Raw genomic sequence first — 24,804 nt, 5'->3', positions numbered from 1 at the left:
ATGTGTCTTTGCAATCACACTACATGATCAGGCATGTGGGGACGGGGTGGAAGCAGCATAAGTCCCATGCACCGGCAGTATCAGGTCATGCTGTTCAAGCGTGTGCATGGCGGACAAGATATGATGTCACAGGCAGAAATGGAGGAGAGAAAGCCGTATTGTTTGCACCAATTTCCAGGTTTAGACATGTGGGGAAAGACACACAGAGGTACAAAAACAGAGGCAGAAGCGCTTGCAGTCTATACTGCTGGGTACACTTGACAGGCCCTGTCTAGGTCACATAAGCACGCATATTTGGGGGGCACTGTGTTGTCTCTGAGGGTACCAGTACACTGTTACTTTTGCACAGTTTCATCTCAGCCTTGTTGACCTGAACCTGCTACCTGTATCCTGTTTACCAGTACAAGACCCGGCTTGCCCTGACTATCCTCTGCTCTCCGCCTGCACCGACCTCGGCTTGTCCCTTGACCTCCGCTCCAGTCTGCTCCTTCTGGCTCCTGTATGACTGTTTGGCTTCTGACCCAGCTTGTCTCACTACGCTCCTGCCACCAGCACCTGTTGCCTGCATACCTGCTCGGGACTTACCCGGCTATCCCTGTCTGTGGACTTCAGCCTGCTTCCAGCTACATCAGGCACTCGTGCTACTCTATACTCGGCACCTCCTGTCGGCACTATCAGGGGTCCCGAGTCAGAGACATAAGAGAGGCCTTCCTCACCATTCAGGCTCACCTCCAGGTACGTGATAGTACAAAGCAGCCAATGTCAGAGCCTGAATGAGGAACCTCTCCAATGGACGAATTATGCCATCACCTGGTGGCACTTACACAGTCGGTCAAGGACCTGCAAGAGGGCTATAATCGACTTGAGGGACGTGTCCAGTCATTAACCTTGTCATCTCCTGCAGCTCCTGCATCTCCTGCTTCTGGAGGATCTTCTGCCTCACCGGCTGTAATGTTTTTGCCACCAGAACCCCTGGTACCAACCCCGGAAAGGTTTTCAGGTGATCACAGCAAATTTAGATCCTTTCATAACGCCTGTGAGCTATACTTTGCTCTACAGCCCAGTACCTTCTCCCTGGAGGCTACCAAAGTAGACTATGTTATTTCCCTTCTGCAAGGAGAACCCCAGTCCTGGGCCCACCCTCTACTTGAACATAAGGATCCTTGCCTATCAAATCTGAACTTGTTCTTCGGAGCAATGGCTGAGTTGTATGAGGACCCTCAGAAGACCAATACTGCCGAAGCGGCCCTTTACATTCTTCAGCAAGGCCGCAGAACGGCAGAAGATTATGCGTCAGACTTCAGACGCTGGAGTGCTGACACCGATTGGAATGACGCCGCCCTCCGCTATCAATTCCGATTGGGACTCTCCGATCCTCTAAAGGACGAATTGGCCCGTGTGGGGGTGCCAGGTGTAACGCTCCTGCGTTTCATGTATGGTGTGGATTTTCAGCTGCAGAAATATTCCACTTCAGTAGTCATGTAAGAGAGATGCTGAGATACCATTCCCAACCTCAATGACTCATCATGTGTGGAAGGTCTTAATTCAGCTAGTAAATACACACACTCAACAAGCTGGATCCTAGAGTGACTTTATGTATGTAGTAACACAGTGATGAAGATTTAAGAGACAGGTTGAGTGGAGGTGGTAGGTGACAGACACTTGAAGGTAAGACAGTAGCAGATGGATGCAGGTAGGTTTAGCAATCATGTATGGTAGCAGATGACAGAGTAGCAGGTGGACATACAAGAGTGATCAACCCAGTGCAGGAATAAGTAGCAGTAGTCTTAAGAGCTAGCAATCTAGATATGCAGATGTGATAAATAGTCTTTACTATGCAGAGCTAGATAGTGTAAGCTTAGTATAAGTTTATAGAGGGTTCCCCTGCGGGGTACTTAGCACTAATAGCAATACAGCCGAAGGTTGGTTCAGGAGGAGCGGATGATCCGGAAGCGGGATGCAGGGATCAGCGCAGCGAGGTTCCGTCAGCGAGGTATGCTTGCAAGCACGAAAGCTTCAAGCCAAGTTAGCATCCAGGTAAGGGTGTTTGAACGAACACATGTGAGTGAGAACCGGCGCTTTAAATAGCCATCTAGTCCGGCGCTGAGTGACGACAGCTTCAGTCTTAAAGGTGTATGCGCACCTTTCCAAAAGAGAATGGTGGGGTGCATACACTTGTGAAAAAGAGTAATTTAGGGTACCAAAGGTACCGGAACATTACACCAGGTTCTCTGGAAGCTCTAATTAATCTGGCTATCCAGATCGATCGGCGCCTAAAAGAACGCCATTCAGAAAGGGCTGGTGAGCAACTTCGACCTATGTGGATGATGCCGCGAGTCTTCCGCCCTTCAGGGCCTACACCCTCAGTCTCTGCCACACCTGCTGCTGACATTTCAGAGCTGATGCAGCTCGGCATGCTTCGGCCTTCTCTCTCTCCAGAAGAACGCCAACGCCGTCGGTTGAACGATCTATGCCTGTACTGCGGAGAGAGTGGACACTATGTGAGATCCTGCCCCGCCAAGAGCCGTAAGTAGTTAACTCTCTCTTCTATCAACCAGGAATCGAGTTCACACAACTCCTCTCACCTGACTGTCCTTGTCTCCTTACAGCTTCCAGAAGGGGCTATCCGGGTACCCGCCATTATTGACTCTGGAGCCTGTAGCTGCTTCATCGACCAAGAATTTGCTAACCAATTCAAGGTCTCTTTAAAGCTGAGATCTAATGGAATGGCAATCCATTTGGCAGATGGGTCACGTATAAAATCTGGGCCTGTCACTCAAGAGACTCTTCCCTTACCTGCCACCATATCTGGCAACCACAAGGAACTTCTACGCCTGGATGTTATCACTTCCCCCTTATTCCCTATCATTTTGGGAATGCCATGGCTACAGGCGCACAACCCATGTATCAATTGGAAAACAGGAGAAATTGAGTTCCTATCCCCTTACTGTCGACAGCTTTGCTTCTTCCAACAACCTCTTCAACCATCTTCACTGCTATGCATGGAGTCTGATGATGAAGCTCGTTCCTCTGTTCCTGTGGTCTATCATGACTTTCTTGACGTCTTCAGTAAAAAAGGAGCAGAGACTCTTCCTCCCCTCAGACCATACGACTGTCCAATCGAGCTCCTCCCTGGAGCCGAAATACCTTTTGGACGAATTTTTCCCCTCACAGAGCTTGAACTCACAGCTTTAAAGGAGTACATCGATGACAGCCTAAGGAAAGGTTTTATTCGCCCTTCCACGTCCCTGGCAGGAGCAGGGATTTTCTTTGTGGAGAAGAAAGACCACTCCCTCCGACCCTGTGTGGATTACCAGGACTTAAATAAAATCACAATCAAAAACCGTTGCCCCTTACCCCTGGTACCAGAACTATTCCAGAGACTTCGTTCTGCTACCGTGTTTACCAAGTTGGATCTACGTGGAACATATAATCTGGTGCGAATCCGGGAAGGTGACGAGTGGAAGACTGCATTTCGTACTCGTTTTGGGCACTTCGAGTACCTTGTAATGCCCTTCGGACTCTGTAATGCCCCGGCCACCTTCCAGCATTTCATAAATTATATTTTTCGAGACTTTCTGGACTTATTTCTCATTGTATATCTTGATGATATCCTGATCTTTTCTGTTACCTTGGAGGATCATCATGGGCATGTAAGGAGTGTTTTGGCCTGACTCAGGCAACATGGCTTATATGCAAAACCCGAAAAATTTGAATTTAGCCGACAGGACATTCAATTCTTAGGTCTGGTTCTTTCCACAGAGGGCATCAAGATGGATCCGCAAAAAGTGTCTGCCATTTTAGACTGGCCAGCCCCCACAGACAAGAAAGGGGTACAACGGTTTGTGGGGTTTGCAAACTTTTATCGGAAATTCATCAAGAACTTTTCTGCAATTATTTCTCCTATCACCCAGTTGACCAGACATGGTATTCGGTTTCAGTGGACTCCTGAGGCACAAACCGCTTTTGAAACCCTGAAGACCCTATTTACCTCTGCACCTGTGCTCCGACATCCTGACCCCGCTCTACCTTATGTCCTGGAGGTAGACGTTTCCGAGTCAGCAGTTGGAGCAGTATTATCCCAACGCCAAGGAGCCGAGGCCCTGTTGCATCCTGTTGCCTTTTTCTCACGTAAACTGTCTCCTGCAGAAAGGAATTATGACGTGGGTGATCGTGAACTCTTGGCAATTAAAGCAGCTCTAGAAGAATGGAGGTATCTTCTAGAAGGAGCAGCTCACCCAATCCTGGTATATAAAGACCATAAAAATCTGGAATACCTGCGAGCTGCGAAACGTTTAAGACCATGTCAGGCCAGGTGGGCTCTTTTTTTTTCAAGATTTTCTTTCCACGTTACCTATAGGCCGGGATCAAAGAACACTAAACCCGATGCGCTCTCCCGCATGTTCTGTGAAGCGGAAGAATCTGTGATCCCAGATACGATCCTGTCTTCGGGGAACTTCTTGTTGCTACAAGAAGGCTTACTATCCCAAATCAAACAGGCATCTAGAGGAATGCCACCTCTTCCCGGAGTTACTCTACAAATTAAGGATGGACTTTTTGGGCACAATAATAAAATCTTTATTCCCGAAAGATTCCGGGTCAATATTCTGGGCCTCTGCCACGATCACACACTCGCTGGTCACTTTGGTATCCGCAAGACTACTGAACTGCTCCAGCGTACCTTCTGGTGGCCTAGCCTAGAAAAGGACTGTAGGAAATATGTTGAGACCTGTGTCACCTGCATTCGGAACAAGACAACCAGAACTAAGTCTTGGGGTCTACTCAGACCTTTGCCAATTCCAGACAGGGCCTGGAAAATTATATCCATGGACTTCATTGTGGAACTGCCCCCATCCGAGGGTCACACTACCATCTTTGTAGTCGTTGATCGACTATCCAAGATGGCACATTTCCTGCCAATGAAGGGTACACCATCAGCCGCAGATACTGCCAAAATGTTCATTAGGGAGATTGTAAGATTGCATGGAGTTCCTACTAACATAGTGTCTGATCGTGGGGTGCAGTTTACCTCCAAGTTTTGGAAATCCCTTTGTGAAAAATTGAGAATTTCACTATCCTTTTCTTCAGCTTACCACCCACAGACCAATGGCCAGACAGAAAGGACTAATCAGACCTTGGAGCAATATTTACGCTGTTTTTCCTCTTATTCACAGGATGATTGGGTAACACTGTTACCACTGGCCGAGTTTGCCTACAATAATTCTGAACATTCTGCTATTAAGCAAACCCCGTTCTTTGCCAATTATGGCTACCATCCTTCCTTCCTGGTCACCACAGTTCCCGAAGGGTCTGTTCCTGCTGTGCAGGACATGGTTAATTTTTTTACCTCCAATAACAGATTACTACAGGAAACTATGGCCAAAGCTCAAGAATGTAACAAGAGGTTCTATGACAGAAAAAGAAGAGGAGAACTGATCTTGGAACCTGGTGACAAGGTATGGCTGGCCACAACCAACCTAAAACTAACCTGCCCGTCAAGAAAACTTGGGCCCAAGTTCATAGGCCCCTTTCCAGTTAAAAGGAAAATTAATGATGTGACCTATGAATTACTGTTACCTGAGTCTTTTAAAATCCACCCTGTCTTTCACGTATCATTGCTGAAATCTACATTTCCGGACCCTTTCCCTGGACGGATAAATGGGCCTCCTTAACCCGTGCTAATCGATGGAGAAGAGGAATTCGAAGTAGGATCCATTATTGATTGCAGGAAAAGAGGCAACCTAGTCCAATACTTAATTAAATGGAAAGGTTATGGACCTGAAGATAATTCCTGGGAGCCTGTAACCAATATTCATGCAAAAGACCTAATCCAAGCATTCAAACGTAATTACCCTGAGAAACTAGCCCGTTTGGGCATCCAGAGGCTGCCCATTGGGAGGGGGCAATGTAAGAAGAGGTTTTCTGTTCAGAGTTGTGTTTCTGTTCAATCCCGCCGGGACTTGGCTAATGCGCATGCACGAATGCGCGAACGCACGCACGCGCGCGCACGCAAGCACGCGGGCACGCAAACACGCAACGTGACAGATGCTGGCGCCAAATGGACTATTTAAACTCAGCTCTTGCTCAGCTCCAGTGCTGCTTTGTCTTCAGCCTTGTTGACCTGAACCTGCTACCTGTATCCCGTTTACCAGTACCAGACCCGGCTTGTCCTGACTATCCTCTGCTCTCCGCCTGCACCGACCTTGGCTTGTCCCTTGACCTCCGCTCCAGTCTGCTCCTTCTGGCTCCTGTATGACCGTTTGGCTTCTGACCCGGCTTGTCTCACTACGCTCCTGCCACCAGCACCTGTTGCCTGCATACCTGCTCTGGACTTACCCGGCTATCCCTGTCTGTGGACTTCCAGCTACATCAGGCACTTGTGCTACTCTATACTCGGCACCTCCTGTCTGCACTATCAGGGGTCCCGAGTCAGAGGCGTAAGAGAGGCCTTCCTCACTGTTCAAGCTCACCTCCAGGTACGTGATAGAACCTCTACTGTAGTGATGCTACACATACCCCATACTGTGGTTAAGGACTCAAGTTCTTTGATGATATGCCAAATCCTCACATGTACCCCTTGAATAACTTCAGACAAGTCTCTGAGCAGTTAAATCAATGTTTACTGTAATTTGGCAAACATGTACAGTATAACATGCAATAACATTATGTTCCTAAGTGAATCTAGTCTCTTAGAAGAAATTCCATGCTTGGTAGTGCTCCAGAGTTGTCCATGTTCCAGGGTCATTCTGAAGAATTGGCATTCCAAAGGTCCCAGAAAGTGTTTACATTGGTTACCTATGCGTTTTCCCAAGTGTTCACTGGAACCCCTTTAGGACCTGAACCTCTTCACTTTTATAGAACACGGGAGGAAGGCTAGACTGCAGCGAAAGCCCATGCACACATTGCAGAAATGTGGCAAAATATTAACCCCTTCCCTCTGACCTGGGCAGCCGGGTGCTAACTTTATGCAAAGTAGGATACCTGCCTACATGCTCATCTTAAAATATTGACCTGTAATGTAATGAGGCCAACGTGTGCCTTGACCTCTATTTAGAGCTTCACACCTCCATGGGGAACTCCTGATCCTTCACCATGACAAAGTGGTCTTTTGGCCTCAGCCGTTTTTCTTGCCAAAGGTGGTTTTGGCTTTTTTTCCCAGGCCTCATTCACTGGAGGCCAATGCCCTACACACTTTGGATGTGGCTCAGGCTGTCAGAATGTATCTGCAGTTGACTTCTGCAGTCAGCCAGTCAAACTTACAGAAGGGCCAAAAAAAACGGGTCACCCAGCTCCCAAGTCTACTATTTGACATTGGATTCATCAGGTTGTCTCTTAAGCCTAAGGTTTAAAAAGAAAGGCTTTCTCTTTTTCTGTGATGGCACATTGTGACAGGAATAATGGTTCTTTCTGGGTGTAATCAAGCTCAGTAGCACAGGTCACAAGCTAAGGTGGCTACTTGGTCCTCAGTTCATACTTCTATAAGGTTTTACCAGGTAGATGTTAGAGCCTCTGAGTATTCTGCTCTTGGTTACAGTGATTTACAGGCTGCTGTGTAGTTCTTTTTGGCCTGTTGGTGGTTGCTGTGTATCCCTCCCCTCATAGGCATTGATTTAGGACATTCCAGTGAGTAAGGAACAATAGAATTGCTCAGTAGCACAGGTCACAAGCTAAGGTGGCTACTTGGTCCTCAGTTCATACTTCTATAAGGTTTTACCAGGTAGATGTTAGAGCCTCTGAGTATTCTGCTCTTGGTTGCAGTGATTTACAGGCTGCTGTGTAGTTCTTTTTGGCCTGTTGGTGGTTGCTGTGTATCCCTCCCCTCATAGGCATTGATTTAGGACATTCCAGTGAGTAAGGAACAATAGAATTGCTCTGTGTCCCATGATGTACTACGATTAAGAAACTGTAATTTCTGTCTTACTGTTTCTTGGACTACATCATTGGATACAAAGCTGAGAAGAGATTATATAGGAAGAGACTTTCAGCCTTTTGCCAGTGTCCAATTACCTGTGGCACATAACTGAAACTATGGAATAATAGAACAGTTCTGTGTGCCGTGATGTACTCCAAGAAATGGATTTTACATGTAAGCCAAAAGTAAATTTTTTGTTTGCTGCAATACTTACTTTTAGTCTAGATCATGGATGAGCTCGGGCGTGTTCGAGTTCGTACATGCCCGATCCCGCCAGGAAGCCGACACTGCACTCCGCTAATCACAGGCAGTGAGACATTTCCTGATCAGCAGCTGCACAAATCAGGGAATGTCTCACTGCCTGTGATTAATGGAGTGCAGTGTCGACTTCCTGGCGGGATCGGGCACATAGCAACTCGAACAGGCCTGAGCTCCTCTCTAGTCTAGATATTTTCTCCACAGTATTTTTTTTTTGCCACTAGATGTCCTTGGTCTGATGGCCAGCATCATTCAACCTACTTCTTCCTTGTCCTGCCCCAGCCTATGACTTAATCATGAAAGGAGAAGCAGTACAATGATGAGTTAATTTCTCTGTCACTCTGCTTTCTTTTCCTAATGACATGTGTCTTCTCTCTCACACTCCAGCCCTGCTCTACAGATACTGCAGGAGACTGATACAAAGAAAAATTCAGATACATACACTGAATCAGAGTGTACAAGTGCATTTATTGGTGTTTTATTGATTGCAGAGATGCAATAATTTGTGCTTTTCATATATGCCTAAAGTTTAACTTTAGGTGATGGGGGCTTAGGGTTAGGCACAGTTTGTTGCTCTTTGACACTTTATAAAACCTTGGTATTTGCCTTATTTTCAGCACCAAAAGTCCCGAACCAAAGACCACAGCACTGGACTCTGGAAATGGAAAACAATTGTACCAGAACGAATACTCTCTGTTCCATCTATACTGCAAGAGGATGTAACAATGGGGCAGTAGACAAGACAAAGAAGGGAAGTAAGCCATGTGTGCCTTTACAACAGATTTTTTGTTCAAATAAACAGGCATAAACTGGCCTTCTTTAGATCCACTTCAAATAATAAAGCACATTTAACAGCTAACTGAGCAAAGAACAAATATGCAGCTCTTACACACAGTCAAGCATGCCCTCATTAACTTGCTGAAGTAAAGGGATCTATTTATTATAGCAATCCCACACTAAAATGGACAGCTCTGCAACACGGTGGTTCCTGACCAATAGCTTGAGGACTAACTCAGCTCCTTACCAATCTAGAATTGGGGCTAAGACCCAACAGTCCTTATCAAGTTGGGTTCCTGTCCTTGCCTTTTCTACTTCCCAACAAATGGCGCATTTGTAATGCAGAACAAGGTTTATATAGCCCTCCTGTGTCCAAGATTGCTGCCCAAAGTTTGTGACAGTTCTGTGTCAATATATGACACAGGCTTACATAAGATTTCATTAAAGATTCTACTTGGATCCCATAGTAGATAACACATGAATCCTATAGAGGGCTCCCCCTAGCACCTGTAGTAAACAGCATTCATTTAGACTGGATTCACACTACAACAGACAGATGCCGGAGTGCTTTACCGATCTGAAAACTGTCTATTGGGGAGCAGCGTAATGTGCTGAATCGGGCACCATGCTGCTCCCCTTTTTTTTTTCAAACTTTATTTGAAGTGTACAAAATGAAAACTTTAATCATGGTGCTGTAAAGCAGCCCAATGTAGTGTGCTGCCATACGGTTCTTGCCCTAGGTTGTATTACAGTGTGAATGGGACACACAGGAAACAATTGTTTTCTGTGTGTCCTTGCGGTGACAGACGTTTTACAATGCAGTAAAATATCTGTCATCGCACAATGTGTAAATTAGGCATTAGTAATAATAGAATCAGAGCATCACTCCTCAACATCGCTGGCCAGATGGAGCAGATGTGCACTGTAGACACAGCACACTGTTCCCTGTCACCTGCCTACACACAAATACCTTTTTTTAATTGTTTTGCAGTTATCTAATATTATTAATATCTAGGATTTTTTACTTACCAGTGATCGTAGTGAAATGAGATGGAGATGTCATTGTTACAAATGGTGGGGTCACATGTTTTGCTTTCACACCTATTTCAGCCAGGTAGTCCAGTAGTGGAGTGTCAACATCTTGGTCGTAATTCCAACGAAATCCATCGAAGGATATGACAAGAAGCTTGTTATGTGTTTCCTTTCCATTTCTAAAAATGGGCTTGCAAAAAATAATGGTGAAAAGAAATAAAAAAAGAACAACAAAATAATTATATTTCATGGTGGAATATAGATGGTGTACAGTTGTAGCTCAGATCTGCTGTCACTGAAAAATTTGTATGTCAGTGACTTATCAGTTGTTTATCAGGCCAAAGCTCACTTAAGATAGTTATATCTTAACACCCTCTCAAGCATTGCATCTTCATGTAGTTTGTACTTATGTGCTGTTTACCTAGCTAGTGGCTGAGAATAGAAGAAAACATATACACTATATCATCAAAAGCCTGCTTTACATGCACATGAACTTTAGCGACATTCTATTCTTAGTTCGTAAAGTTCAATACTGAGTTGGCCCACCCTTTGCATCTATAACAGCTTCAACTCTTCTAGGAAGGCTGTCCACAAGGTTTAGGAGTGTGTCTATGGGAATGTTTGACCATTCTTCCAGAAGTGCATTTGTGAGGTCATGCACTGATGTGGACAAGAAGGCCTGGCTCACAGTCTCTGCTCTAATTCACTCCAAAGGTGTTCTATCGGGTTGAGATCAGGACTCTGTGCAGGCCGGTAAAGTTCCTCCACCCACACTTGCTCACCCATGTCTTTTTGGACCGTGGTGTGTGGCGTTGTGGGGTTGAGGAACTTGACTGGTCAGCACAGAGTCCTGAGCTCAACCTGATAGAACACCTTTGGGATGAATTTGAGCAGAGACTGTAAGCCAGGTCCTCTTATCCACATCAGCGCTTGACCTCACAAATGCCCTTCTGGAAGAATGGTCATACATTCCCATAGACACACTCCTAAACCTTGTAGACAGCCTTCCCTGAGGAGTTAAAGCTGTTATAGCTGCATAGGGGGGGCCAACTCAATATTTAACCCTACAAACTAAGACTTGGATGCCATTAAAGTTCATGTGCGTGTAAAGGCAGGTGTCCCAATACTTTTGGTAGTATATTGTATTTCACTGGCAATTAAACAATTGAAAAAATTCAGTTTTAAAGTGTATGTCAAGCCAAAGCTTAATTTTTTTTTTTTTTTTTAATTTATGGATAAGCATAACTTACTTAATATAAGGAGCTTCAAGTGCGGCTCCTGACATCATTGAAAAACCATACATAATATTCTGTGAATGTAATGCTACAGAGAGCTGTGAGAGACTGCAGACAATATATACAGTATCTCACGAAAGTGAGCACACCCCTCACATTTTTATAAATATTTTATTATATCTTTTCATGTGGATAAATTACACTTTGCTACAATGTAAAGTAGTGAGTGTACAGCTTGTATAACAGTCTAAATTTACTGTTCCCTCAAAATAACTCAACACACAGCCATTAATGTCTAAACCACTGGCAACAAAAGTGAGTACACCCCTAAGTAAAAATGCCCAAATTGGGCCCAATTAGCCATTTTCCCTCCCCGGTGTCATGTGACTCGTTAGTATTACAAGGTCTCAGGTGTGAATGAGGAGCAGGTGTGTTAAATTTGGTGTTACTCCTCTCACAATCTCATACTGGTTACTGGAAGTTCAACATGGCACCTCATGGCAAAGAACTCTCTGAGGATCTAAAAAAGAATTGTTGCTCTACATCAGGGGTCCTCAAACTTTTTAAACCAGGGGCCAGTTCACTGTCCCTCAGACACTGTTGGGGGCCGAACTATAGTTTGAAAAAAATATGAACGAATTCCAATGCACATATTTTATTTGTAGTGCACAAAAAAACAGGAAAAACAATAAAACATTTAAAAGGAAGAACGATTTTAATCAACATAAACTTATTGGTGTTTCAATGGGAATTATGGGCCTGCTTTTGGCTAATGAGATGGTCAATATCTGGTTCCATATTTGTCACTGCTAGTCGTAGCAAGTGATGCAAGTGTTCATCAGTTAGTCTGGATCTGGTTGGAGATTTCAGATGTTTCATTCAGGAAAAAGTCTGTTCACAGACATAGGTGCTGCCAAAGATGGTTGCAATTTTGAGTGCATGGTTCCTGAGATTAGGATATGTCTCAGAGGGGAGAGATGCATAGAAATTACTAAGCAGAGTTGTATAAAGTACTCGAAACCCATACTTGAGTGCAAGTGTACAAGTGCTCGATCAAAAAGTGACTTGAGTAGAAGTGGAAGTGCTCGATCAAAAAGTGACTTGAGTAGAAGAACTAAAGTATTCAACATTTTTTGTACTTAAGTATTGCAAGTAGTTTTTTAAAAATTTTGCTACTCAAGTACTGAAAGTAAAAGTACAAGTACTGTGTTATGTAGTTATTAAAGAAAGAAGTCAAAAGTTTGAACATCATATTGTTTTTTATTATTTCAAATGCAGCTTTTATTTATACATACAGTAGCATTTATTTTCGTATGCGCTGATAATACCCATGTTTTGAGCTTCATGAAACCTGCCATCTACTGTTCTGGCAGTGGTAATTTTTATAATAGTAACGAGTAACTATGCAGCACAAAAAAAAAATATTGGAGTAGAAGTATTGAAATCATCGAAAAAATGTAGTGAAGTAAAAGTGGAAGTAGGAGAAAAAAATTCTACTCTAGGAAAGTACAGATACCGCCTTTTGGTACTTAAGTACAATAGTGAAGTGGTTCTACTTAGTTACTATACATCTCTGTTAGTAAGGCTGCTTGATTTGAATGCGTCTTTCAGAGAGTCACAATTCTGTAGTTCAGCCAATTCCATTTGGTAAATCGGGTCAACATTTTCAATGTCAACAGAAAATGGGTTCCGGAAAAGCTGTATGTCCCGTTCATGGAGATGAAGCTCTTTAAATCTAAATTGAAACTCCTTTTTTCAAAATTTCTGTTTTTTCAGCCAAAAGGTTTTGAGGAGATGGAAGAAGTTTTCCTCCTTCACTTGTTTAATGAGGTCTAATTTTACTTGAAATGCTTTCACATGTGAATGCATATCACAGATGAGCTTTCCACCTCCACCTGTGCTCTCCACAGCCCCCCCGTGTCCTCTGCCTCTCCCCCAGTGCTCTTCAGCTATCCCAGTGCTCTCTGGTCCCCTGTGCTCTCCACCCCATGCTCTCCTGCCCCCCTGTGCTCTCCATCCCACCCTGTGTTTTTTCTTCCTCCTGTGCTCTCCGACCCCCCACCCCCAGTGCTCTTCAGACTCCCCATGTGCTCCCCAGCCCAGCCCCCCCCCCCCCACAAGTGCTCTCTGGCCCTCCCTGTGCTCTCGTCCCACCCTGGGTTTTCCAGGTTCCTGCCTGTGCTCTTTGACCCCCCCATGCTCTTTCCCAGCTCCCCTTACCTCTGCACCTCTGATGGATTCCCCCCTACCTTCTCCTGGGGGATCCATCAGGATGGAGAGTGGGCAAGGGGCAGGTTAACATGTCATGGGCTGCTCCGTCCAAAATGCCTGGGCCTATTTTTTGTCCCAGTCTGGGCCTGGTGGCCAAGATGGTTTAACAGGACATGTTCCACTCAGAACAGGCTTCGCCATGGTCGACCAAAGAAGTTGAGTGAACATGCTCAGCATCATATCCAGAGGTTGTCTTTGGGAAATAGACGAATGAGTGCTGCCAACATTGCTACAGAGGTTGAAGGGGTAGGGGGTCAGCCTGTCAGTGCTCACACTGCATCAAATTGGTCTCCATGGCTGTCGTCCCAAAAGGAAGCTTCTTCTAAAGATGCTGTACAAGAAAGTTTGCAAACAGTTTACTGAAAACAAGCAGACAAAGGACATGGAATACTGGAACTATTATAAGTAGTAATCAGCATGGATTTATGAAAAATCGTTCTTGCCAAACCAATCTATTGACCTTCTACGATGAAGTGAGCAGCCACCTAGATAAAGGTAAGCCTGTGGATGTGGTGTATCTGGACTTTGCAAAGGCCTTTGACACCGTTCCCCACAAACGATTACTGTACAAACTAAGGAAGGTAGGTATGGATTAGAAGGTGAGTACCTGGATAGAGAACTGGCTCCAGGGGAGAGTACAGAGGGTGGTGATTAATGGGGAGTACTCGGATTGGGCGGGTGTGGAAAGTGGGGTCCCCCAGGGTTCTGTCCTGGGACCAATCCTGTTTAATTTGTTCATAAATGATCTAGAGGAGGGGATATCTAGTACAATCTCAGTATTTGCAGATGATACTAAACTAGGCATGCCAATATCTTCTATGCAGGATGTGGAAACCTTGCAAGCAGACCTGAACAAAATAACTGGGTGGGCAACTACATGGCAGATGAGGTTTAATGTTGATAAATGTAAAGTAATGCACTTGGGGGCCAGAAACCAGAAAGCAAGCTACTCACTAGGGGGGGAACCTCTGGGTGAGTCTAGGATGGAAAAGGACTTGGGGGTACTGGTAGACAACAAGCTTGCCAGTGGCATGCAATGCCAAGCCGCCGCAAGCAAAGCCAACAGAATACTGGGATGTATAAAAAAGGGCATTCACTCCAGAAATAAAGAGATTATTCTCCCACTCTACAAGACTCTGGTCCGGCCACATCTGGAGTATGCTGTCCAGTTTTGGGCACCGGTCCTCAGGAAGGATGTGCTGGAATTGGAGAAAGTCCAGAGAAGGGCAACAAAAATAATTAGGGGAATGGAGGACATCAGCTATGAGGAAAGACTACAAGCACTGAACCTTTTCTCTCTAGAGAAAAGACGATTGAGGGGGGATAATGATATCAATGTACAAATACTGTACTGGTGACCCGAGCATAAGGAACAAACTATTCAGAGAAAGGAGATACAATAAGACACGTGGCCACTCACTAAAACTAGAGGAAAGGCGGTTTAACCTTAAAGTGCGTAAGGGGTTCTTCACTGTAAGAACGGTAAGGATGTGGAATTCTCTTCCACAAGCAGTCGTATCAGCAGGGAGCGTTGATAGTTTCAAAAAACTATTAGATGGACACCTTAAAGACCACAACATACAGGGGTATACAATGTACGGTTAAAAGCAAACACACACACACGCATCATAGGTTGAACTGGATGGACTGATGTCTTTTTTCAACCTCACTAACTATGTAACTATGTAACTATGTAACCATGTCCTGTGGTCTGACGAGACCAAGAAAAATGTATTTGGTTAAGATAATGTCAAGTGTGTGTGGCTGCAACCAGGTGAGGAGTACAAACACAAGTTACATAGTTAGTCAGGTTGAAAAAAGATACACGTCCATCTGGCTCAACCAATAAAAAACAAAAAACAATTAAGAAAACCCAACCATACAATCCCATATACACAATCCTAAACCCACAGTTGATCCAGAGGAAGGCGAAAAAACCCCAGCAAAGTGTGTCTTGTCTACAGTCAAGCATGGTGGTGGGAGTGACATGGTCTGGGGCTGCATGAGTGCTGCCAGCACTGGGGAGCTACAGTTCATTTAGGGAACCAAGAATGGCAATATCTACTGCAACATACTGAAACAGAGCATGATCCTCTCCGTGAAGACTGGGCCGCAGGGCAGTATTCTAACATTATAACGATCCCAAACACTCCTCCAAGATGACCACTGCTCTGCTAAAAAAGCTGAGGGTAAAGGTGATGAACTTGCCAAACATGTCTCCAGACCTATACTCTATTGAGCATCTGTGAGGCATCCTCAAAATGGAAGGTGGTCTCTAACATCCACCAGCTCCGTGATGTTGCCATGCAGGAGTTCTTCTATGCAGGATGTGGAAACCTTACAAGTGGACCTGAACAAAATAATGGGGTGGGCAACTACATAGCAGATGAGGTTTAATGTTGAAAAATGTAAAGTAATGCACTTGGGTGCCAGAAACCAGAAAGCAAGCTACTCACTAGGGGGGAACCTCTGGGTGAGTCTAGGATGGAAAAGGACCTGGGGGTACTGGTAGACAACAGGCTTGGCAGTGGCATGCAATGCCAAGCCGCTGCAAGCAAAGCCAACAGAATACTGGGATGTATAAAAAAGGGGATTCACTCCAGAAATAAAGAGATTATTCTCCCTCTCTACAAGACTCTGGTTCGGCCACATCTGGAGTATGCTGTCCAGTTCTGGGCACCGGTCCTCAGGAAGGATGTGCTGGAACTGGAGAGAGTCCAGAGAAGGGCAACAAAAATAATTAGGGGAATGGAGGACATCAACTATGAGGAAAGACTACAGGCACTGAACTTATTCTCTCTGTAGAAGAGACGATTGAGGGGGGATATGATATCAATGTACAAATACTGTACTGGCAACCCTAGCATAAGAACCAAACTATTCAGAGAAAGGGAATACAATAAGACACGTGGGCACTCACTAAAACTAGAGGAAAGGTGGTTTAACCTTAAAATACCTAGGGGTTTCTTCACTGTAAGAGCAGTATGGATGTGGGATTTTCTTCCGCAAACAGTCGTATCAGCAGGGAGCATCGATAGTTTCAAAAAACTATTAGATGGGCACCTTAAAGACCACAACATACAGGGGTATACAATGTACGGTTAACAGCAAACACACACACACATCATAGGTTGAACTGGATGGACTGATGTCTTTTTTCAACCTCACAAACTATGTAACTATGTAGGAGTTGAAGAGGGCTCCAGTGGCAACCTGTGAAGCTCTGGTGAACTCCATGCCCAGGAGGGTTAAGGCAGGACTGGAAAATAAGGGTGGCCACACAAAATATTGACACTGTGGGCCCAATTTGGACATTTTAAATTAAGGGTGTATTCACTTTTGTTGCCAGTGGTTTAGCCAAACTGTACACTCACTACTTTACATTGTAGCAAAGTGTAATTTCTTCAGTATTGTCACATGAAAAGATATAATAAAATATTTACAAAAATCTGAGGGGTGTACTCACTTTTGTGAGATACTGTAGTAGTTGCGGGCGACTGGGGACATGCTTCAAGAGACAGTCATAGAACAGAGACAAAAGAGATCACTGCAACTACAGCTCTTTATTTAAATCAATGCTTCTAAAATCGTTCTCCTTACAGCTCTCCTAAAAATTATTTGTGCCACATTTGATATTTCTTTCAGCAAGATCCATTATGAAAGATCCGAGTGAAATAAATAAATAAATAAGTATATTAAAAGAGAAAGGGGTGCACTGTATAGAAAAAAGTATGATGGAAAGAAATAAACGAAACTATTTAATTGCTAGAAACCAGTTTGAAAAATATTTTCTTTCACTAACCTGAGTGGGCACCTAGGTAATCAAAATGCAGAATGTTGTAAGCTAGGGCCTCCAAGGCTACACAATAAGTGCCAAAGAACTACATACAGTCCCTGAGCTGCAGGTTGGGCACCAGGTGAGTGAGGAATGGTTAAGACCCCAATCGTTTTTATTTTTTTTGGGGCATCTTATATAGTTGTCTCTATTGAGGCCATATTAGTCTTCCTTTCACCTGTTCCTTTAACAACTCTAAAAGATTGTACTTCCCATAATTTTCGGTACAGAATTAGTGGTCACCAGGACAAATAGGGAAAGTTTATTTTCCTAGCTTGGACACAGACAGCAATGACAACCTGAAAGAGTTTCAACACTTCCTCTTTCTATCCAAAAATTACCAAAATGGTAAAAAGAAAAATATATTAAGGCAAAATGAAAGCTTACTGGTCAGGGTACCCTTATACAATCTGATATTTATTAAAGAACATCATCTGATTTTATTGCTGTTTGTGTCATTTTCATTGTCACCTCTAGTGTTAACAAGATAACAAGCATCTACAGTACTACTTTTTGTTATTAGAAATGTGCGAGTATGTGGGGACATTTTTGTGATTGTTTAGTGACTGTTTTCTTTCTATGTAGTGAATGTAATTACTATGTCAGAATGTTTATACTGAACAACAAAAACTCGAGATTGTTTATTGGCGCTAACCTGAAGATAAGAGGAATACAATTTTGTGCAAATATATATATATATATATTTATTAAATAAAATCAGTGCAGAATAATATCAAAAATATAACTTGTAATAAACACAAAATGCGGAACAAAATTAAATAACATGTATCACACAGGTAATGTGAAAAATGCAATCAAAGAATATTATTATAAAATATCAAAGTAACCAAAACCCATAACTTCTGGAATGGGGTTAATAGCTTCTCATGAGCTCTCAAAATATGAAAACAAAAGTTGACAGATTTGACACTTGACCTCTCTCAGCCAACGGATATTCAAAACTCAATGTTTAAAAAAAAAATGCATGGACAAAAATTGTTACACCATGCACCAAGACTTGTTAGAAGTCAAGATAGTTTTTGATAGAATAAACTTTTACTAAGTTCATTTATTTTGAGAATACATTACAACTGCACCATTTACTATGGACTGAAATCAGACTCAAGGGGATATAATACGTATGTGTATAAATTCCCAAGATTAAAAAAATAGACCAGTCATACTGCAGCTAGAATGATCTAAATTCAAATCTTGATGCTATAAGGATAATAATGGTTCAGTCAGATGTATATGGTAAACAAATTGCCTATAGAAATTATTACTTTACTAAAGACTTCAATGTCTGTTGCCTGGGATGTCACCTTTAAATAGCCTGCTTCAGCTTCAAATGTCTCCCATTAGTGTGCCAGAACGTCAAAGTACCCCTTTGTCAGTGGGTCCTACACTATCCATAAAAAGAAGGATGAATCCAGCCTCTCTAAACCATTGGAGATACGTATTCCTTACTGGGATAGATGTGCAACTGCACTATAAGGGACTCCTCCTATATCTGCTTGCTAGTGGATACTGATAGAGTACAGGTGTGGGAGGGTGGGGTGCTTAACCCCAGAAGTCTGGTCAGACCGAATACATAACAAATAAACAAAGAGCTGGGGGGGCACACCCTGAACATGCATTTCTAAAGTTGGTGCAGCTATGAACCAAGCAACATGCATATTTACAGAGAATAGCGCACACATGCAAAAGAAATGACTATCAAATATAAAGGCAATCAATAAATAAAAATATATTTATATATTTGATAGTCATTTCTTTTGCATGTGTGCGCTATTCTCTGTAAATATGCTTGTTGCTTGGTAGGGATGATCGAACGGTTCGGGTCGACCATCGGTTCGACCCGAACATTGGATGTTCGATATTCGGCCGAATACCGAACTTTTTGCGGCAAAAGTTCGGTATTCGGCCACCAGAACCGCCCAAAATGCACTGGGACAGGAACTGGGCTTTAAAAGCCCGTGATTGGCCCAGAAACGTCTGCAAAAGCCAATGAGGGGGCAGGAGTCTCCTAGGAACGTGATTGGAGTGACTACGGGGACCAGAGGCCAATCAGGAGTGAATACGCCCCACACTATATAAGATGGCCCCGCCTAACCCCTAGCACAGTTATCCAGAGCCTGTTGAAGAGAGTTGAAGCAGTTCTGTCTGACTCCTGCTTGCTACACTACATTTCCTACATATCGAGTGGTTCTAAAGCTCCATATAGCAGAATTGTATTTAGCTTACAGCCAGTGTAGTTAGATACAGCGATTGTGCTGGTTCTTAGAGTTAAAAAAAAAAAAAAAAAAAAAAAAAAAACTTAAGGGACAGTGTCAGTCTTCTGCTGTATGGAGCTTTCTATTTAGTGGAAAGGGATATCTAGTGTAGTTAGGGAACTTTGTACTACATTAGTTAGATTTGAAAATTTAGTTTCTGTAGGGAAAGTGTGAGGGTTCTGTTTAGTGAGCACGTGGCACAGTGCTGCTGTATCACAGCAGGTATACGTGCTTGCTAGGCAGCAAAATACAGTGACAACTTAACGCCTGTTGTTCAAAGCGTTAGGTGCACTGTACAAAAGCCTTTGCAACTGTGCGTGACACGCAACTGCTGTGCTGTATCCAGCGACAACTGTGGGTCGCATAGCAGTGTGCGTTTTTCACCGCACACAGTTGCCAACGCATCAGTGACAACCTAACGCCTGTTGTTCAAAGCGTTAGGTCCACTGTGCAAAAGGCTTTGCTACTGTGCGTGAACCGCAACTGCTGTGCTGTATCCAGCGACAACTGTGGGTCGCATAGCAGTGTGCGTTTTTCACCGCACACAGTTGCCAACGCATCAGTGACAACCTAACGCCTGTTGTTCAAAGCGTTAGGTCCACTGTGCAAAAGGCTTTGCTACTGTGCGTGAACCGCAACTGCTGTGCTGTATCCAGCGACAACTGTGGGTCGCATAGCAGTGTGCGTTTTTCACCGCACACAGTTGCCAACGCATCAGTGACAACTTAACGCCTGTTGTTCAAAGCGTTAGGTGCACTGTACAAAAGCCTTTGCAACTGTGCGTGACACGCAACTGCTGTGCTGTATCCAGCGACAACTGTGGGTCGCATAGCAGTGTGCGTTTTTCACCGCACACAGTTGCCAACGCATCAGTGACAACCTAACGCCTGTTGTTCAAAGCGTTAGGTCCACTGTGCAAAAGGCTTTGCTACTGTGCGTGAACCGCAACTGCTGTGCTGTATCCAGCGACAACTGTGGGTCGCATAGCAGTGTGCGTTTTTCACCGCACACAGTTGCCAACGCATCAGTGACAACTTAACGCCTGTTGTTCAAAGCGTTAGGTGCACTGTACAAAAGCCTTTGCAACTGTGCGTGACACGCAACTGCTGTGCTGTATCCAGCGACAACTGTGGGTCGCATAGCAGTGTGCGTTTTTCACCGCACACAGTTGCCAACGCATCAGTGACAACCTAACGCCTGTTGTTCAAAGCGTTAGGTCCACTGTGCAAAAGGCTTTGCTACTGTGCGTGAACCGCAACTGCTGTGCTGTATCCAGCGACAACTGTGGGTCGCATAGCAGTGTGCGTTTTTCACCGCACACAGTTGCCAACGCATCAGTGACAAATATGCCTGGTAGACCAAGAAAAGGCATACGTGGCCCTGCTGCGGAAAGGGGCACAGCTTCTAGGGTGTCTAGAGGCAGGGGTGGACGTGGTGGTCAGTCCTCAGCCAGGCCACCATTTGGATTGTTCTCCGGCAGTGGCCAAGCTATACGTCCACAGTATGTACAGGAGGTGGTGGACTATATGAACAAACCCTCATCATCGGCATCATCTGCAACTACAGTGACCCAGGCAGAGAAAAGTGGTCAGTCTTCTGCAGTTGTCAGAACAAATACAGATGAGTCCATGTCCACCTCATGTCCTCCCTTAGACCCAATTTCAGACATGGCAGAGGAGTCAGCTGAGCTGTTTGACCACAGTGTCGGCCATCTACTCCAGCCTGATGCTCAGTCCTTTATGGAGTCTGATGTTGGGTCTGAGTTTGAGGAGGAGGCAGAGCAAACAAGAGGGGAGAGCAGACGGCCCGCTCCATCTAAGGCCGCACCTGTTGTCTCCCAGGCCAGGCCTGATGCTCAGTCTTTGATAGAATCAGATGTTGGGTCTGAGGTTGAGGAGGAGGCAGAGCAAACAAGAGGGGAGAGCAGACGGCCCGCTCCATCTAAGGCCGCACCTGTTGTCTCCCAGGCCAGGCCTGATGCTCAGTCTTTGATGGAGTCAGATGTTGGGTCTGAGGTTGAGGAGGAGGCAGAGCAAGCAAGAGGGGAGAGCAGACGGCCTACTCCATCTAAGGCCGCACCTGTTGTCTCCCGGGCCACTATACACACCTCATCTTGCTGGGCCTTTTTTGAGACATCCCATGCAGATAAAACAGTTGCGATCTGCAAGATTTGTAAGAAGGGTATAAAACGTGGCAAAAATGTCAACCACCTGGGTACAAGCTGCCTAAACAGGCATTTGACAACCCACCACTCGGCCCGTTGGCAGGAGCATTTAAAGAACCCACAAAAGGGCCAAAGATTGGTCAGTCGGCCTCCTAGTTCTCCTCGCGCTCCTCCTCATGCTCCATCTGCTCCACCTGCTCCACCTGCACATCAGTCTGTTCCTGGCCCTGCTATAGTCACTCGTCACCTGTTGGCAGCCTCCACTGGCAGGGATGATGATATAGCAGGCAGTGTCGCATCTACCTCCAGCACACCACCAGCTGTATCATCTAGACGCCAAATTTCGATTCCACACATGCTGGAACGAAAAAAAATGTATACTCCCCGCCACCCACATGCCCAGCGTCTAAACAGTAGTTTGGCTAAACTACTGGCTCTGCAACTATTACCATTTAACCTGGTAGAGTCTGCTCCCTTCCGTGACTTCGCAAAATGTGCAGTTCCACAGTGGCAGGTGCCAAGTCGGCATTACTTTTCCCGTAAGGCCCTGCCATCCCTATACCAACATGTGGAAGGCAATGTAGTGTCATCCCTGGCCAAGTCAGTCAGCCGTAAGATACACTTGACGGCTGACACTTGGTCAAGCAAACATGGGCAGGGACGGTACATTTCTGTCACTGCTCACTGGGTGACACTGCTTGCCAGTGGAAGGGATTGTAGCCAGGGCTCGGTGCTGCAGCCAGTGTTGCCCCCACGTCTGCAAACAGCTGGTGGTGTCGCTGATCCGGGTAGATCGATCACTTCTACCCCCTCCTGCTCCTCCTCCTCTACCTCCTCCATGCCCTCCTCTGCAGAATGGTCCTTTGAATATGATGAGATACCACGTAAACGTTCAAAGGGCTATTCTATGTCTCAGGCCAAAAGGTGTCACGCAGTGCTGCAGCTTGTGTGTCTAGGGGACAGGCAGCACACTGCCCCTCAGATTCTTGGGGCTCTGCAGGCACAGGCCCAGAGGTGGTTGACACCACGCCAGCTGCAGCCAGGGATGGTGGTTACTGATAATGGGTCAAACCTCCTGGCCGCCCTTCGTCAGGGAAAGTTAACCCATGTGCCATGCCTGGCGCATGTCCTGAATCTCGTGGTACAGCGGTTTTTGAACTCGTACCCGGGAATGCAGGATGTGCTAAGGATGGCAAGAAGGGTGTGCAGTCACTTCAGGCGGTCGTACAGTGCCACTGCACGTTTGGCCGAAGTGCAGCGCGAGTTTCACCTGCCGGTACACCGCCTCATCTGTGACATGCCCACCCGCTGGAACTCCACCTTGGCTATGCTGCAGCGCCTGTACACGCAGCAGAGGGCCCTCAATGAATACCTATGCGAGTACGGCACCAGCACTGGCTCTGCGCGCCTGGGCTTCTTTTCACCACGGCAGTGGCTTTTGATTAAGGATGCATGCGCTGTCCTCTCGCCATTTGAGGAGGCCACAAGGATGGTCAGCCGGGACAGCGCATGCATCAGTGACACCCTACCGGTACTGTTTTTGTTGGAGCACACTCTGCGTGGCATTATGGACAGGGCACTGGAGGCAGAGCAGCAGGAGGAAGAGGAGGACTTCCTTGCCTCTCAAGGCCCCCTTTATCCTGAGAATCCTGACCCCATTATGCCTAGCTCCCAGAGGCCCGAGCAGGATCCAAGGGTGGAAGAGGAGGAGGAGGACGATTCTGCGGGAACTTTTGCAGGGTTTGAGGAGGAGGAGGAGGAAGACATGCGGCAATCTGCAAGGCCTAGTTTGACTCCCTCGGGACACTTTGGAGTAGTACGTGGCTGGGAGGAGGAGGAGCCCGTTGAAGATAATGTCGTTATGAGTGACCCCGAGGAGTCAGCTTCTCAGGCCTTCGCTAATTTGCGACGCATGGGAAACATCATGCTCCAGAGCCTGCGAAAGGACCCCAGAATCAAGGCCATTAAAGAGACTAACCACTATTGGTTGGCCACCCTACTTGACCCCCGGTACAAGTGTAAAGTCTCGGAGCTTTTCCCATCCACCCATAGAGTCCACAGGATCAAATCCCTTGAGGACAGTCTCAAGAGGAATCTGGTGAACATGTTCCCCGACTCCCGTAGGGTGCAGGGGCGGGGACAACCTACCATGGATTCTACTGGTGGTCACGAGAGGAGCGTTGGAGAAGGCGTGCGGTTGACGGATGCCTTTCGGTCTTTTTTTAGTCCTCACCGCCCAGGCCTCTCAGCTGCCACATCGCATCGACAGCGTCTGCATCACATGGTGGACGATTACGTGAGGGCACAAAGTGACACAGAGGGCTTTTCATGTGACGAATCCGATCCACTGGCATACTGGGTCTTAAGATTAGACCACTGGCCAGAACTGGCCCAGTATGCCATGGAGTTGTTGGCCTGCCCTGCTTCCAGTGTCCTATCGGAACGGGCATTCAGCGCAGCAGGAGGATTCGTCACAGACCATCGAACTAGACTCTCCACCGACTCAGTCGACCGTTTGACATTCATTAAGATGAATCAGTCGTGGATATCAAGCTTTGATGCACCTGATGCAGACCTTGTAGACTAGGCTATCGTTGTGATGTGGCAGTTGAGCCTCAGTTTAAGCCTGGACCATGGTGCCACCCTCAAACCCTCCTCTCATTCTCTTTACGTTCACAGAACCTCATTTTGGTTATGACAAAAACGACAATGTTTGCGCACCTGTTCCACAGGTGCACACCTTTACAATTTTTGGGCCTCCTTCAACACCAGCTCTTTGGGGTTAAGGTGGGGAGGCTATGCTAAAACAAAAACGACAATGTTTGCGCACCTGTTCCACAGGTGCACACCTTTACAATTTTTGGGCCTCCTTCAACACCAGCTCTTTGGGGTTAAGGTGGGGAGGCTATGCTAAAACAAAAACGACAATGTTTGCGCACCTGTTCCACAGGTGCACACCTTTACAATTTTTGGGCCTCCTTCAACACCAGCTCTTTGGGGTTAAGGTGGGGAGGCTATGCTAAACAAAAACGACAATGTTTGCGCAC

At 45.6% G+C, this 24,804-nt stretch overlaps 1 protein-coding gene across 1 annotated transcript in view; it reads right to left on the bottom strand.

The window, feature by feature from the left end:
* The window catches only part of LOC309558683 (ectonucleotide pyrophosphatase/phosphodiesterase family member 7-like), a gene marked incomplete at both ends in the record, with an annotated part of 192,943 nt that overhangs the window by 51,383 nt on the left and 116,756 nt on the right, over positions 1–24,804 (bottom strand). Inside the window, one exon of the mRNA XM_082261740.1 lies at positions 9,977–10,158. Within this exon, the coding sequence (XP_082117866.1) occupies positions 9,977–10,158 (182 nt within the window). The remainder of the gene's footprint in view (positions 1–9,976; positions 10,159–24,804) is intronic.

Source organism: Pelophylax lessonae, assembly GCF_965119305.1.
Source record: "Pelophylax lessonae genome assembly, chromosome: 6".
Classification (NCBI taxonomy): Eukaryota; Metazoa; Chordata; class Amphibia; order Anura; family Ranidae; genus Pelophylax; species Pelophylax lessonae.
This window is presented reverse-complemented; position numbering and strand designations above follow the sequence as displayed.